At 37.1% G+C, this 17,199-nt stretch overlaps 3 protein-coding genes across 7 annotated transcripts; 1 reads left to right on the top strand and 2 right to left on the bottom strand.

The window, feature by feature from the left end:
- Positions 1-1,062: 1,062 nt before the first annotated feature.
- Positions 1,063-3,274, bottom strand: LOC141713987 (uncharacterized). Its single transcript, XM_074517537.1, has 5 exons — positions 3,008-3,274; positions 2,570-2,919; positions 2,374-2,519; positions 1,953-2,187; positions 1,063-1,612 (listed from the first exon to the last, which is right to left on the bottom strand). The coding sequence occupies exons 1-5, from the start codon at positions 3,272-3,274 to the stop codon at positions 1,063-1,065; spliced, it is 1,548 nt and encodes a 515-aa protein (XP_074373638.1).
- A 1,483-nt stretch (positions 3,275-4,757) lies between these two features.
- On the top strand, positions 4,758-9,375 carry LOC141711966 (protein DETOXIFICATION 22-like). Of its 5 annotated transcripts, none has more exons than XM_074514706.1 (9): positions 4,758-5,497; positions 5,720-5,994; positions 6,496-7,037; positions 7,424-7,510; positions 7,602-7,658; positions 7,833-8,071; positions 8,233-8,351; positions 8,727-8,813; positions 8,898-9,375. In XM_074514706.1, exons 2-9 carry the CDS (start codon positions 5,743-5,745, stop codon positions 8,976-8,978), a joined length of 1,464 nt encoding a protein of 487 aa, XP_074370807.1. In that variant the 5' UTR covers positions 4,758-5,497; positions 5,720-5,742; the 3' UTR covers positions 8,979-9,375. The 5 variants fall into 5 exon arrangements, 4 of the variants coding, with proteins under 4 accessions (XP_074370807.1, XP_074370808.1, XP_074370806.1 ...); XM_074514707.1 differs by having other exon boundaries at positions 4,758-4,891; positions 8,898-9,374; XM_074514705.1 differs by having other exon boundaries at positions 4,758-5,051; positions 8,898-9,373.
- A 1,234-nt stretch (positions 9,376-10,609) lies between these two features.
- On the bottom strand, positions 10,610-16,287 carry LOC141711965 (eukaryotic translation initiation factor 5B-like). The gene is made up of 11 exons (XM_074514704.1): positions 14,647-16,287; positions 14,438-14,545; positions 14,243-14,358; positions 14,081-14,171; positions 13,883-13,993; positions 13,744-13,809; positions 12,997-13,056; positions 12,116-12,676; positions 11,801-11,920; positions 11,197-11,316; positions 10,610-11,056 (listed from the first exon to the last, which is right to left on the bottom strand). Exons 1-11 carry the CDS (start codon positions 16,243-16,245, stop codon positions 10,994-10,996), a joined length of 3,015 nt encoding a protein of 1,004 aa, XP_074370805.1. The 5' UTR covers positions 16,246-16,287; the 3' UTR covers positions 10,610-10,993.
- Positions 16,288-17,199: the final 912 nt, after the last annotated feature.

The raw sequence follows: 17,199 nt of genomic DNA, 5'->3' as shown, positions 1-17,199 counted from the left end.
TATGGGTGTTTAATCCCACAAAATGGGCATACTTGGACATACGATCTACTACAACCAAGATGGAGTTTACACCTTTAGACATGGGCAGTCCATCAATAAAATCCATCAAATTTTCCTCCCACACCAAAGTCGGTATTGGCTGCAACAGCCCTGCTGAAGATTGTTGTGAGTGTTTTTGTTGCTTGCAAGTTAAACAACGCTGAGCATATTGAGCCACAGATTTTCTCATCCCCCCCAAAACCAATCCCCTGTCAGCCTGAGATAGGTTTTAACTTCACCAGAATGTCCTCCAACCATCGAATCATGGTACTCTTTTAATAATTGTTGTATGATGTGAGAAGTTTTTGGAATAACATACCTCCTTTTAAATAACGATTTGTTATCAACTACCGAATAACCCAGATACTCCTTACTGTTTGTGATGACTGCATCTTTTATGTGCTGCAGAACCGGGTCAGCTGCAATTTCTCGTTCTAACGTTGTCCAGTATACGCCTTGAGTGGTGACCATGCTTCTCAGAACTACCTCACCATTCCCCTTTCTTGACAATGCGCCAGCCACCCTATTTGCCACCCCTGGCTTGAATTGTATTTCAAAATCGAACCCAATCAGCTTTCTCATCCAACGCTGATAATCTGCCCCAATTTCTCGCTGATCCGTGATGAACTTTAAACTTTGTTGGTCCGTTCTGATAATGAAGTGTCGCCCCAATAAATAGGGCCTCCATTTCTGCACTGCTAAACGCACCGCCATGAGTTCTTTTTCATATATAGACTTTTGTTGGGCCTGGACTCCCAGCAATTTACTGAAAAATACAACTGGATGGTTATTTTGCATCAGCACTGCACCGATTCCGTAACCCGATGCATCTGTTTCAACCACAAATATTAAGTCAAAATTTGGCATTGCCAAAATAGGTGGATGTATCATGGCTGCCTAAAGTTGTTCAAATGACGCCCCAGCCGTCCCCGACCATTCAAAATTGTCCTTTCATAGTTGCATTGTCAAAGGCTGCGTAATTTGGGAATAATTACGTATGAATTTCCGGTAATAACCAGTAAATCAAAGGAAACCTCTTAGTTCACGTAGGTTCTTAGGTATCGGACAGTCAATCATAGAGTTCACTTTTTCCAAATCCACTTTCACCCATTCACTTGAAATAACATGCCCCAAATAAGAGACAGATTTCTGCCCAAACTCACACTTCTTAAGGACATACACGCGGTTCTCTGCCAATTTTTCCAATACTGTCGCGACATACTTTACATGATCGTCCTCCGATTTACTATAGACGAGTATATCGTCAAAGAAAACCAACACGAATCTCCTTAAAAATGGCCTGAACACATCATTCATTAGTGATTGAAACGTGGTTGGGGAGTTCATAAGCCCAAAGGGTATCACGAGGAACTCATAATGCCCATCATGGGTACGATACGATGTTTTATGCATGTCCTCCGACCGAACCAATATCTGGTGGTATCCCGACTTCAAATCAATTTTTGAAAAAACCTGTGCCCCGTAAAGCTCATCAAGTAACTCGTCTATTACGGGAATTGGGTACTTATACGGCACCGTCTCCTTATTCAATGCTCGATAATCCACGCAGAATCTTCAAGACCCATCCCGTTTTTTGACAAGTAGAACCGGATTGGAAAATGGACTCGAAGAAGGCCTTATAATTCCTGCCTGGAGCATCTCCTGTATCAGTCTTTCTACCTCGTCCTTTTGACATTTTGGGTAACAATAAGGCCTAACACTTACAGGGTTGCTACCCTCCTTCATGGTAATAGCGTGTTTGTGTCCCCGGATTGGAGGTAGGCCCTTGGGGTCCTTAAATATTCCTGAATACTTCCCTATTAGGGGAGTTAAAAAAAACTGGCACCACCCCCTTATGCTCATGTAACAGGTCATCCCCCTTATTTTCTAATTGATTACACTCTACTAAGTACCCATTCCCCTGTTTTCGAAGCAACCGCATCATAGATTTAAGGGACACTTTGGCTCTGACTAATGAAGGATCCCCTACAAGTTTCACCGGTTGTCCACCCATATCAAATATCATCTCTTGGGTCTTCCAATTAGTCATCACCATGCCAAGTTTCTCCAACCATTGTACACCCAAGATTACATCAGAATTACCCAATGCTAATGGCAAAAAATCCTCGTTGACTTCCACAGCTCCATCTAATTATAGTAACACCCCTTTACAAACTCCCATCCCCTTAACAGCTTCACAATTCCCCAAACAGACCCCAAAAACTCCAGAATTTATCACTTCCATTCCCAACTCGTTTACTACTGCCAAAGAGATGAAGTTGTGGGTCGCACCCGGATCAATTAGTACAACCACATCTTATTTTCCTATTAAACCCCTCAACTTCATTGTCTTAGGGTTAGAGAGCCCTATTACAGAATTCAAGGAAACTTCTGTAACCGTTTCCACCATAGGCGAAGACGGTGGTTCAGTGCTGCCCCCATCAGACTCTCCATCATCCTCATCATCCATCAACAAAACACTAAGTTCTCATTTTTACAACGATGCCCAATACTCTATTTGATGTCACACCTGAAACATAAGCCCTTTGATCTTTTCTCCTGTAATTCTTTATCTGTTAGGCGCTTAACTTCCCCCAAATTTCTGATTGGAGATCTAACAGAGAAACTTTTTGCGAAAGAGGCAATGGACTGCATATCACTAGAACTGGACCCCCAAGTTTTGAGGCCACCTAAACTGGTTTCATGTGTATTAGGGGCTGAATAAAGAGTACTAGATAGAGAATTACCTGATTTGTTTGTCCCTGGCCTGTACTTGTGATATTGCAGCGCTCTATTTTTATCCTCAACCCGTACTAAGAAATCCATAGCATGGTCCAGATTTAACGGACTTAGCAACCTTACCTCTGCCCTCACATCCTCCTTCAACTCATTAACAAATTGACCCATTAAAATACTCCCGCTCTAATGGCGCTGCCATTTTAATAAATCGGCGTCGGTAATCAGCTACAGTTGAAGTTTGAACAGTAGACAACCATTGTTCATAAAGTGAACCCCCCTGGGTTGGTCGAAATTGCTTGAGGACGTACTCCCTAAACTCAGTCCAACAGCGTATGGGTCGTCGTTTGTGTTCCCACTGGTACCATTTAAGGGCATCTCCTTCCATCGCAATCACCACTGACTCCATTCTTTCCTCTTCCGATAGCTTGTAAAAGTTAAAATGCCGTTCAACCCGAAGCAGCCACCCATCGGGGTCAGTGCCGTCAAAAATCGGCATATCTAATTTCCGGTAACGCCAATTTCCTGGTCCCCCACCTGATCCCCCACCACTAAAACCACCACGTGAAAACGGATGAGTTCCATAACCAGGTCACAAGTCACATCCCAGTAATGGTGACAGAATTGAGGCTCTCGTATGCATTTCCTGGTTGTTAACACTTGCTTCTGCTTTATTAGACCCTCCAAGAGGTAAGGATTGTAGATTTGTAAGAGTGGAACGAATTTCAGCTTGGAATTGCTCCTGGTCGTTCTTGAGAGAGTAAATTAGGGTTTCGTGATGCTCACGAACTCGAGAAATCCGCCCTTCCAGCCTAGTAACCAACGCCTCCATCTCACTGGCCTGCTTACGGTTGGACTCAGCCTGATTTTGCATCAACAATTCTACCAACGAGTGTTTCATGGCATCTACCCCTTTTTCAACCGCATGCGAAACCAAATCCGTCATCTTCGCCTCAAGATTTCCCATCGCATCCTCGAACTCTTCCACCCTTTGACCCACTGTTGGAACCGCCGGCGCCATAGATTGGAAAAATATGATCTGATACCACTTAAGATGGATTTAGTACACTCTTAACACCAATAACAACTTCAATAGCAAATAAAACCAGTTACTACTAATATAAGCACTCTTACCGAGATTCAATTACAGATTTGATGGACAAAGACGGAAAAGATAAATGAACTTTCGAGAGGTTCATGCTCTCCTAAGAATAAAAGTAATAGACTGATAATTGTTCTCGATACCTCTTTCCTCTTGGTTTCCCCACTATAACTTTCTATCCCTGAGAAATTACGTCTCTGCCCTTAGGCTTGTCTTGGGCCTGCGTCTACCGAATGCTACTAGTTTTTGAGAGCTGGGCCGGTCCATTACAATCGGAAGGTATCAGTTGCTAAACAGCGAGTAAACAAGTGGTCTGGAGAATCTGGCCAACAAACCGAAGGAGTTGAGCAAAATGCATGAGACTCTAGAGTTGTACTAATTAGCTGTACAAATGCAAGCCTGCAGTGCTCAGGCAGGAACCAGAGCTTTTCAATAGATGGGAGGTCGAGGAAGAGTGAATGAAATTCAATAATCATGTTATGCTATAAATTTGTGAGCAAAATATGTTTTAATTCAGATATAATTAGCTTTTTGTTGAATTGATATAGACATAAAGGAGAAAAGAGAGCACCAAAAAATTAAAGGAGAAAAGAGAGAGAAATATAAATATCATGTCTGTAACAAAATTTATAAATTTGAACAAAAGAGTCATTCAGTCAAGGTTCATTCTGTTGATTTTAGTTTTTCAATATATTTTATTTATTCTTTGTTTGCTCAAAAAATGAAGGAAAAAATATTTAATTATTTTTTAAATATTGATAAGAACAATGCAGTCCACTTTAGCGTCCCAGCAATAAATTACATACTAACAAAAGTAAGACTCATTGCTTACCTATATGATAATATGATAAGAACTCATGCACTGCCTTCATTACACACGTATTATTTTGGTGATCTACATTTTGCTTAATTTCTCATCTCCAATGGTGTTTACAAGACCTAACAAAGGAGATCAGAAATCTCTCTTTTAGAATCTGCAACTTTTCTGATTCTTTCATTTCTTTTGCTCAGTGGGTATCAACCTTCTAACTCATCATATATGTTTTCTAACATTTTGCTGATAATATTAGTATAAGCTATTCCATTTGGGGAATGTTTTGGGTGGCGCACGTTTTGTAAATCGATATCAGCTGGTTTTGCAACACCACTGGTGAAAGTAAAATGTTTAAGTAGGGTAAAGTTTCTACTTAAAATCATGTTAGAATCTTAGAACTAATTTATATTCTCGTGCAGAAGATAACATATTTTGAAATGTTCTGTAAGTGTGAAAAACAAATTGTACATTTGATCTTGATCCTCCCTCTATGTATGTAGTATTAAATCTGCATAGTAGCTAGCTTTTTCGAGTTTGTGTAAGAGCATATTCACTGCTATAATAACGGTTTTGGTGCTAAAATTGATTTTAGACTCCAGTGCTTTTTTTGTTACTGAAGAAGAGCTTAGACTTCATTTTCCATCATTTCGTAGATAGCAACATCTATCTTTGCGTTTAGATTTAGCACCAAATCATCACTTTTGCTAAGTTTCCTTGGCATTTGGCTGTACACCAGATTCTTCAATTCTAAATCAGGTCTCATATATTAAATATTGCATTGGTTTGGTACTGCTTTCCGGTCGGTGGTAAGTGCTGCTAGACCTAAATTTATATTTTGAACAGTTGACTTGAGTTGTAAACATGATAGTAGAGTGATATCAGCTTAAACAGGAAGCTGTTGCCCCGCTGCTGTACAGTTACTTTATTATATGTTGTAAATACAATAATTAACCATTCATCCAGTTTTCTGGTGAATATACTCTGATTAATACTAAGTTTTAACTTGAATTAAGTTTTATATGTTGCAGCCTTCAGGTATGCTATAGCAGACATGGAGGACAGTGTGAGAGAAAACCTGCTTACAGAAGTTCAAAGAGCAGAGGAGGAAGGGACATTAAAAGAGAGAGTATGGACGGAGTCCAAGAAAATGTGGATTGTGGCTGCTCCTGCAATTTTTACCAGATTTTCAACGTTCGGAGTTAGTATCATCAGCCAAGCATTCATTGGCCATATTGGACCCACAGAGCTTGCTGCCTATGCTCTGGTGTCGACTGTTTTGCTTAGATTTGCAAATGGCGTACTGGTAGAATTTAACATATCTTTTGTGTCTTTCCTGCTGTGTTATCCTTAAATACTGTTGATTTTTAAATATGTTCCAGCTACCCAGTTGCCATTTCAAACATTACAAGTGATACTTAAAATTATCGAGCAATCTATGTGACGACATTGTCAATCCGAATTTGGAGCTGTCATTATAATTGAATAGTAATTTTTTTGACAACATATGCTATCTTAAATGTGGTTCACCGTTCATTTCATTCAAGTATTCACATTCCAAATTGGTGAGGACATGCAATGCCAAAGTTTTATATGCACAGTATAGTGTAGTATCATCCAAACAAATAACATTAGGAATATGATATATAAGTGAACCTGGACCAGTTAATCTATTCAGCTCAGTGATTGATAATTTAAGATCAAGTGATGTGGTGCAATTTTTGCAGACTGTTAAGTATTATTTGCTTAATTTGAAAATCATAATGGCAAAATTTTATTTTTAATATTTTGGTTTTTAATTATGCAGTTGGGAATGTCCAGCGCTTTGGGAACGCTATGTGGCCAATCATATGGTGCAAAAAGATATGACATGCTTGGAATACATCTTCAAAGATCATGGCTTATTTTGTTCATATGCTCAATTGTTCTATCACCAGTATTTATCTTCACAACCCCAATTTTAATAGGTCTAGGCCAGGAGGAATCCATTGCTCAAGTGGCAGGAACCATTTCACTCTGGTTAATCCCGGGGCTATTTTCCTTTATGGTATCTTACACCTGCCAAATGTTCCTCCAAGCACAGAGCAAGAATATGATTATTTCTTACTTGGCAGCATTTACACTGGCAATCCATGTATTTCTCTCGTGGCTCTTAACAGTGAAATACAGATTTGGACTTAGTGGGGCCATGGTTTCCACAATTTTGGCATATTGGATCCCGAATATAGGTCAACTTATTTATATTTTTGGTGGATGGTGCTCAGAGACATGGAAAGGTTTTTCGATGTTGGTCTTCAAGGATCTCTGGCCTATTATTAAGCTCTCTCTGTCATCTGGTGTTATGGTCTGGTAAATCCTATTTACTAATTTGCAATATATTTGAAAGTCTTCCCTTTAGTTAGATTTTGAGATTTTGACAAGCAAATCAGGTAGTGCTCTTGATAATTTCTTTTTCATAATTTTGCATCCAAATAATTCAAATTACCTCATTCTGACAATTTTCCATTTTAAGCATTTATCATACGAAATGTGACGTATAAAGGCCATTGCATAGTGTTAGTTGCGCATTTGTAATATTTCTAAGGTGCCAAATCCGGATCTCATATGTGCCACGACCACTGCATTAAGAGCGAATATGATATTGTACTGTATAGAGAGATTTTAAGCCTGATCCTTGTTTCTAATACCACTTAAAACTTTGGATGTTACATATAGAACTGTAATTACTTTCGCAGCCTTGAACTCTGGTACAACACGATACTCATTCTCTTAACAGGAAGCATGAAATCAGCTGACATTGCTATAGATGCTCTTTCTATCTGGTAAATCTTTAAACAAAATATCATTCTATCTCTGTTTACATGGTATTATACTGTGACTTCTAAGCATTGAAAACTTTCTTTGTTCTGCCAGCCTTAATATCAGTGGTTGGGAAATGATGATATCTCTTGGCTTCTTAGCTGCGGCTAGGTATGACCAGCTTTGTTGTGCCATAAAGTCATCCTTCTGTATTTTTTTATATGGACTTTTTTGGGCCTTGAAGAAACAAAGAGAAACTTTCACTACCTTTATGGTCTTATTGCATTTTCCTTCACTTTTACATTTTAGTCACCAATATGTACTTGTTTTGTGCAAAAAATCTAGTGTGAGAGTCTCAAATGAGCTTGGAAGAGGAAGCTCCAGAGCTGCAAAGTTCTCCATCGTCCACATAGTGCTGATATCATTCGTTATTGGATTGGTGCTATTTATTTTTTTCTTGTTCTTTCGGGGACGTCTAGCTTACATATTTACAGAGAGTACAGAGGTTGCTGCTGCTGTCGCTGATTTGTCACCTCTATTGGCGTGTTCCATCCTGCTGAATAGCATTCAACCAGTTCTTTCTGGTAAATCCGTGTTACAGTGTTGGGTTAGTTTCTAGTACTTGTATCATTTTTACAAAATTAGAGGAAGGTATGAAAGCATTGGTTTTACAAAACTAAATTTTATTTCCTTTTTTGTAAAACAACGAGGATCTGCTTATTAACACCTGTAATTTTTTTAACAGGTGTTGCTGTTGGGGCTGGCTGGCAAAGCACTGTGGCATATGTAAACATTACATGCTATTACTTGATCGGAGTTCCAGTTGGAGTTGTGCTTGGTTATGTTCTTCAGTTGCAGGTTAAAGTGAGTGGTTTCATCTCCCAGCTGAGTTGATTTGATTTGTCAGAATAGAAATTTAATTAAGCAGCAAGAGTAGAGCATTAGCCTTGTTTAAAAAGTTAACATTGGTCATTATTGATGTGCCTGAATAAAATTAATCTAAATAAACCTATCTTAAAATATGTAATTTAATGCAACCATAATTTGTTTTACTGACTGCAGATTGTATAGGAAGTCCTGTGTGACTTAATTATATACACAAGACAAGGAGGGCACACACATCTTAATGCTTAAGAGCTGAATTATTAACTTTGTGCTCGAAGTCTTCAAAATTTGTGCTCATTGTCAACTCCTCTCACTCTGTAGACATTACTGTTTCTGTAACAATCTGTTTTGTAGGGTGTCTGGGTTGGGATGTTGTTCGGTACACTTGTTCAAACTGTTGTACTAATGATAATCACTTACAAGACGGACTGGGAGGAACAGGTAATGTGATTGTCCGAATATAATTATATTCTGATGTTTCTAGGTGTTGAGTATGCATTAATCAACTCTGATACATTTTGCTAGGTATCAATTGCTAAACAACGCATAAACAAGTGGTCTGTAGACTCTAACCAACAAGCTGACAAAGATGAGCAAAATGCATGAGACTCGAGAAACTTAATTGTTAGCTGCATTTGTGCAAGGCTTCCCAGCTAGAGAATGGAGACGTTTTGATTGAAATTTAGCAGTATCAGTTACTGCATGGTAGGTTGGTGTTATTTATTCGACTGAAACAGTTACTACTAAGACGCAAGTAAACAGTCGAGAAGCTTTAGGCTTCACTTTTACAGGCTACTAGTTGGCAGTTGCCCTGGTCTTTTCTTTACCTATAATATTGTTTTATTACAGAGTCCACAATTTTTTTACATATATTGTGGCTAGTACTCCATCCATGATCCATCAACAGAACTAGTTTTATCTTTAAATAACAGAACTTAGACGTCATTTGTTAATAACTGGATGAAACCCAATGAACTTAACGAGTAGTGATTGATTGGTTAAGATTGTTTGTCCGCCTAATTTTGACTTGGACGACATGAAAAATCTTCTGAACTAAGTATGCTGAAATTTTGCTCTGGACCATGCATTACTCTTATTCTTTGTTCTTGTATGTTGCGGGCTCTGTTTATCATTTCACTTAGTAGCTGGATTTTAAAATTCTGGATTTAATCGATTAATTTCCGATTAATTTTAATTAATTTAATTTTTGAAATCCGATTAATCCTTATAAGTTTTTTATTGGAATATATATAATTATTTATTAAAATTAAAATATTTTATTGATTTAAATATGAATAATTATAAAAATATATATATAATAAATATATATTAGTTAATAAATAACTAATATAATCATAAAAATACAATTTAATATAATTTAATATTATAATACATCCGATTTTTATTCCGATTAATCCCCGATTTCTTATTAATCCTAAATCCGTAGATTTACCGATCTTGTCCGATTACCGATTTTCAAAATACTGGATAGAAGCAATAATTATATTCCCTAACTTTTCAAAAATATTTTTAATGGTTTAAAAAAATTATGAGGTATTAAATTTATAATTTATATACAATTCCTCTTTTATGTTTATATATAAGTTTTTATATGAAAAGTAATTCATTGAGATTAAAGAAATTATAGTTAGTGATTTTGTGGGATCAAACCTGTAATTAAAAAAATTATAGTTGGTGACTACGCTAAAAATGACAAAATTAAATGATTGTTACTGAAAAATATAAAAAACTAATATATTATTATAACAATTTAAAATATGATTTACGTATAAAAAATTTAATTATTCGGAAGGACTCACATTGAGTTTAAATTAGACAAGTTGAATTTTGTATAGCATGTGATAAAAGAAAAAATAATGATAAATAATCTTTTTTTTGTGATTTGGAAAAAAAGAATAGAAATACATTGTTCAGAGAAGCCAGATATTTTTTTCTGTCAAATGATATTAAGCATCTATCATTCAGATAATTATTCGTCAGAAATTATTATGGTATGGTTCACATTTAAGAAATGGCCCCTTAGCAGTAAGCCACTAAATTTAAGAAAATATAATCTAAAAAAAATCTTTTTTTTTTACTCTCTAGATAACCAGTCCTCTTGTTAAGAGTTCCGCAAAATAACGGAATATATCCGAATTCCAAGCCCTAATTACATTATGTAACGCAAGGTTTTGGTTTAAATCTTAAAATTAAAGCTCCACCGAATATTAATTGGGAAAGTTGTGCCTGAGGATGAGCTAGGTTTCCTGAGGCAATTTATCATCAAAATTTCTGACACTAATATAAAATAGGTTGCATGAAGAACTTGTAGACATGTCCTATGTTTTAAACTGATGGCAAAGATAAAGATGTAAAAAAAGCTCAGATGATAGAACCAAACAGGGATTTTACATGGCTTCACATTGGACAAATGCTCAAGTTTTAGATTAATGCCACATATCATAACCTCAATCACAGATAACGAATTCATCCGTTGTATAGTCTCGCCTGCAGGTTCCCTGCTTCACACATCACACAAAAAGAACCTTCTTTACTGTATACTGCGTATAGCGTGTAAGAAAGTCAGGGCATTGTTTCAGTTACACGAAAGCCGCAAGTCACTAGATTTTAAACACTCTTTTCATGTTGACAACCAGCTTCCGCAATTCAGTAGGCAGCTCATCCTGTACATGATTACGAAAGGTGGAACTTAAAATGTTAAAAACAAAACTTCAGTACCAGTTTGCATCAGACTATACGCACACTCTTAGACGCAAAGGCCAGAGAAAGCTAAAGGATGCATTTGAAATCATATAAGACTTACCCAATAAAGTTCCTTCAGGATGTCAATTGACTTCCTAGACAAGTGGCTGACAAGCTCATCTTCGATCCCGAAATGTCTGCCAAACTTTTTTTGCTTCTCAATCAAATTGCTTCCAGTTATCTACATGGTGCTCAGATATAATAGCAAGTGAGTGTCAAAACTCTCAAGTACAGAACTAAAGCCAGTCCATCCTTCTCTTTACTTTCTGTTCTCTTCATTAATGTGTCAACATATATTTACATTATTACTACATATCAAGAGTAGATAGTAATATCAGGGAGCTGCAGAAATTCAGTGAAATGTAATAGATAGGTAGCCTATTTTTGTTAAGAATGTCTGTGCAGGTTGAGCAGTACTAATTTCATGTCATGATTGATTCATAGGGGGTACACTATTTGTTTTTTCAGAAATATTGAAACCCTTTCATATATTTGTGTCGTACCCCATAACCCCTTTGACTTAAGTTGATTCAATGATATTATTCAGTACTACTGAGTTGTGAAGAAAAGCCAAACCCCTTAACAATTTGTAAAGTTTCAGGTACTAAAATTCTCAAACTTCTAAACAAATATCAACATTATAATCACAGTTTCAGGTTTAGTACCTCAATGGACACCGCACTGCCTTTCCTAGCTTCATCAACTGGCTGCTCCTTGTTTAGAATGCGAGTTATCTGACCGATATCAATGAATTCCTTCTGGGGAATACATATTGGAGTTCCGACCTGCACAGATATTGATATCCGCACCTTGCACTATTAATAGTTACTTAATTGTGTGACACAAGTTTAACACCCGTGTGTGCATTCTTATTTTGAGCGCTTTACAAGCTTTATTTATTCATCATATATATGTGATGAAAAGGATCAGATCATAACTATAGCAGTAAACAAAGGTTGCAGCAATGCAAATTGCAATACCTTAGCAATTCCTTCAAGAACATCAACGCCTACGATAAATGGATCCTTCTTTTTAAACACACATTCCGGCTTAATCTTAAGCACACATGGAAATACTGTTTCAGAGGCAACTTTTTTCTTCTTTTCCTCCTTATAAGTATCAATGTAGGCCTTGAACTGATTGATCAAGAGATATATGGTATCAGCAACGAATATCCTTACACCAACCTCATCTGCATGTCCCCGAGCGTCTGGTGTTACCTTGACATCAAAAGCCAAAATGGCTGCGTACTCTTCTTTCTTCTTCTCAAGCATTACACTGGCCGTTCTGACTTCCTTCTTGTGGACAGGGCCTATGCCTGCACACCTCACAGGTATATTTACAGCTGGGGTTTTCAAGAAGTCAAGCAATGCTTCCAGTGAACCAAGAGTAGAAGCTTGAACACAAACCCCTGTACCACTTTTATCAATTTGGTTCATGACTGACTTCTTATCTCCCATGGTCAACTCTTTCACTACTTCCAAATCATCATTAGGCGCAACCACATAAATATCGGTTCCTGCAATTGCATGCTTAAGATCCTGCAAAAAATACAAAGTGCAAGTGAACTAACAATGAACTTCACAGAAGGACAATTCAAAGGAGAAGCATATTAGACATCAAAATTATTATTTCCAGTATGGGAATTCTATACACAAACAAATGCATAATATACACTCAAAGGAGTAGAAAAAATTGCCCTGGAGAGGCCATTTAGATAAACCGTATAAACAAAAGAGAAGTCCACTATAAACAGATGCTATACAGCCTGCTCCATCTAAGAACTTACAGTTCCTTCAATGCAAAAGTCGTAAATACAATCAATATGCAAAATCAAAGGTATCAGGTAAATTTTTTTTACCTGTGCAGCAATCTTAATAAACTGGGCAGCCTTGATTTCTTTATGGTGAAGATAATTAACCTGGAATTAGAAAACACTGTCATATTTTTTCATTACAATTAATTTTGCTAAATGTAAATGACAGAAAAGATATGCAGTTTTCTTAAGACAACTAAAAAAGAAAAGTAATATTGGTTTACAGATCTGTTCTAAAGGATCATACTTCTGTCTACTTTCTATTTAGCAATAACAAACCACATTGGCATACTGACGTGGTGATGTGAGACTATTTTATCAACAGAAAGTGCAGGGCTTGGACAGACCAGTCAAGAGAGGAGAAGAGTACAGGTAAGTCTATCTCTCCGGATTATGTGAATGGGCGTGACCACCTTAGCCACTCACCATCAAAAATTGATGGGGTTGGTGATGGATCGATGACTGAAAATGTAATTGATGGACCAATAATTACACGTTGCATGGGTAAGAGTGCATCAATTCATTGATTCGTTGGATGTATAAACTATTTTAATTTGCAACCATTGCACCAAAAATCACAGTAATAGTTAACTTGATTTGCATAATATACTACAGTAGATACATTGATGAACTGAAAGTCAACAACAGGTGAGGATGCTTTAACAGCTGATCAATATATTAGTGACATAGGAGTACTGGAACAGACTTTTGAGGAGCAAGGAAAACTTTGAAGGACATAGATGATAATGAAAGTGAAAGTCGTACAAGGAAGAATCAAGAGAGAGTTTTTACCTTAACACGCAGTTTCTTCATTGGATGGGGAGTCGATAATGCTCGTATTGTCGTGACAATAGGTCCCTAAAAACGAATCATGAATTAGTAACCTGAATCCATCATCGACCTGAACGGTACAGTAGCATTAGATGTTTACCTGCGTACCGCAGACTACAATCTGATCACCTTCATGAAGCACCCCATTAACCAACACCACATCAATTGTAGTCCCGTCACCTTCGTTGGCCTTAACCTCTAAAATTGCACACTGACAAAAAAATTCCAAAACAATCTCAGGAAAAAAAAAGTTGGTTCTCTTTGAGATAACTGAGCAAGACGCCAAGAAGAAAGCTACCTGCACTTTATCGCTGTATGTAAGTTTTTCAACCATATTCTTCTGACACCATTTCACCAGTAACAATAGCAAATCCGGGATGCCTTCACCGCTGTTTTGTCAACCACCCAGAATCACAATGCTGCTCTATAAGTTTTACAAGGATAAAACTAGTTTATGTACCTGATTGCACTTGTAGGTACAATAGGTGCAACACTGATAGTCTTTTCCATCTCTTTCTTTTCAATTTTATAGTACAGGTTACTATTCCATCCTTGTTCCTTGAACTGTGCAATAATCTGAAGTTATCCCAAAATAAAAATGTGTTAGTGTCTATGCATGCCTGAGAAAAATTTAGAATATAATAGATAATATAACCTCAGTAAGCCTTCTATCAAATTCATTCTGGACATCTTTACTCTGTTGCTTCATTGCCTTCACAATTGATGCATTGCGACAAGTTTTCCATCCATACAATCTATCAACCTGAAAAGTGAAATTGTGATGTTAAGAAGCCAGACAAGTCGATCTAGGACACATTATCATCAATGAACTTCATAGGTAATTAAAACTACAGTTTATCTCACCTTGTTCAAAGCAACAATAAACTGTGTCTTCCTCATTTTCAACAGATTAAGTGACTCTACTGTTTGTGGTTTTATTCCATCCATTATGTCCACAACCAAGATTGCAATATCACATAACCCAGATCCCCCAGAGCGCAAGTTCATAAACGACTCATGTCCAGGGGTATCAATTAGCAACAAGCCTGGAACTTTCAGTCCCCCACCAACTTTCAATTCCCTGGTCCTATCCCGCAAGTTCTCAACAGGCAAATATGTTGCGCCAATTTGCTGAGTAATTCCTCCAGCTTCACCTTCCTGAACATTAGATCCTCGGATACAATCAAGCAGCTTGGTCTTTCCAGCATCTACATGACCCATAATACAGCAGATTGGGGACCGGAGGTTATAACTCTCTCCTTTTTCAAATTCCACTTGAGCAATCGAGGACACTTCCGAATTGGTTTCTAACTGATCAGTCTCTTCATCAGATAATAAACTTTCACCAAGAAGCTTGAAATCATCCTCACCCCAACTCTTTGCTTCCCATTCTTCCTCGTCATCTTTTTCAGTTCCATCCATTTCAACCACAACAGATTTCTCCTCCACATTCATTAAGTTAATCTCTTCAAGTTCCTCAGTTCCAGGGAAGTTCAAACCGGGAATCCCTCCCTGCTTTTTAACTGCTTCTGTGATTTCAATAGTGTTAGAAGAAGTGTCCCCATGTTCTTGAGAATGTGTCTTTGACTTCTTTGTCTGATACTTGGGCCGTTTTGGTGGTGCAGCGGTGTCAGCAGTAGTGAGGGGTAGACCTCCAGCACTAGCAAGAAACTGATTCCTCATTGCCTCAAGACGACGGGCTTCTTCCTTCTGTTTCCCTGTTAAAAGCTTACCTTCTTGTTTCTTCTTCAAAACCTTTTCTTTCTTTCTCTCCTTTTTTAATCTCTTCCGCTCCTTTTCTTGTCTAATCAATTCTTCTTGCTCTAGCCTCTCCTCTTCTTCCTTTTTCAACCTCTCCTCTTCTTTCCTTTTCTTTCTTTCTGCTTCTTCTTTTCGTTTTGCAAGTGTCTCTTGCATCTCCTTGACATGTTTTGGGACTTTCTTCTTCTCTGCTGTTCTTTCATTCATTATTTCTTCATGTTTCTCTTCTACAGAGGCAGCAGCAGCAGCAGCCTTCTTCTCCCTTTGCTTCTCCTTTTTCTTTCTCTTCCTCTTTGCAGCAGCAGACATCTTCAGAGTGACTTCTTCAGCTTCCTTATCAACTGCATTACCCATAGCCACATCCAATTCAGTTTGATCAATTGGAACAGCTTTATCGGTGTTTGCTGTAGGTGAGGCTACACCAAGCTGTGCAAGAATCTTATCAAGGTCGTCGTCTTCCTTCTCAGTCCTTCCGCCTTTCTTTCTCCTCTTGTTGCTCTTTGAACTTACTACCACACCATCACTAGTGTCTTTACTTTTGACATCATCAACCATTCTACCGCTAACACTTGTACCAGAACTTCCATCTTCACACAGAGCATCATCATCCTTACTTGAAGCACCATAACCATCGCGATCTTGTACACCTAAATTCTCATCATTATCATCCTCAAGCAACTCAAAAGCAGACCTAGTAAACATAGTATTATTCACAACGTGATCATCCCCTTCATCATCACTTCTAATATTCATCTTCTCTAACTTAACCTTCCCTTCAACCGCGTCTTCCTGAGGTTGACAGGCTTCTTTTGACACATCAGTCTTAGTGATTTTCGACGAACCTAATATTCCACAAAATTCTTAACACAAATCAAAAATCAAAAATCAAAATGTAGATAACTTCATGCATGCATGATGCATATATAACAGTTATAAATCATCAATATTTAATAAATGTAAAGCAAAAACGTTATCATCCATAAAACAGAATAAAAATTGCAGGTTTTGACACATAAAATAGTAGCTGAAATTGAAATTTACAAAACCAAATTGAAGAATATTCAAGGACTCAAGAATCATGCATATATAGTGATAGACCAACAACGGTGAAATTATTACCAATAAGCACTTTACAGTTGTGGAACACCGCCGATCTTTACTCTGTAGTTCGGAGTTTGTCTCTGAATAAATCTTTGATATCCAACATGTATATATAGTAGGGAACTTGTCCAAGTTTTCTTTTTTTGTCAGGAACGTAGACTCCAAGTTTTTAAACCCTATATTTTTGTGGTCAAATTAACCAAATTTTGACTGAAAATTTTATATAGTATATAATAGAAAAAATTATATAAATTATATCATTAGAAAGTACACGTAATCTATTTTAATACGTATTTTTCGGTTTTTCAAAATAATAAAAGATTGAAATTTAATTTACGGTCAAAATTGAGTTAATTTGACCACAAAAAATCAAACAAAACAGATAAATTAGAACGGAAGGAGTATGTTTTAGTTTGTCTGGTGTGGATTCATGTGCACATATTAAGAATGAGGATTTTTGTGCATGCGGCTTGTATCAAAATAATTATAAAATGAGGTAACATTACAAGTATCAAAATTTAATTTATAGTAGCATATGAATACACGCGGGATTTT

Source organism: Apium graveolens, chromosome 3 (genome assembly GCF_009905375.1).
Source record: "Apium graveolens cultivar Ventura chromosome 3, ASM990537v1, whole genome shotgun sequence".
Classification (NCBI taxonomy): Eukaryota; Viridiplantae; Streptophyta; class Magnoliopsida; order Apiales; family Apiaceae; genus Apium; species Apium graveolens.
This window is presented reverse-complemented; position numbering and strand designations above follow the sequence as displayed.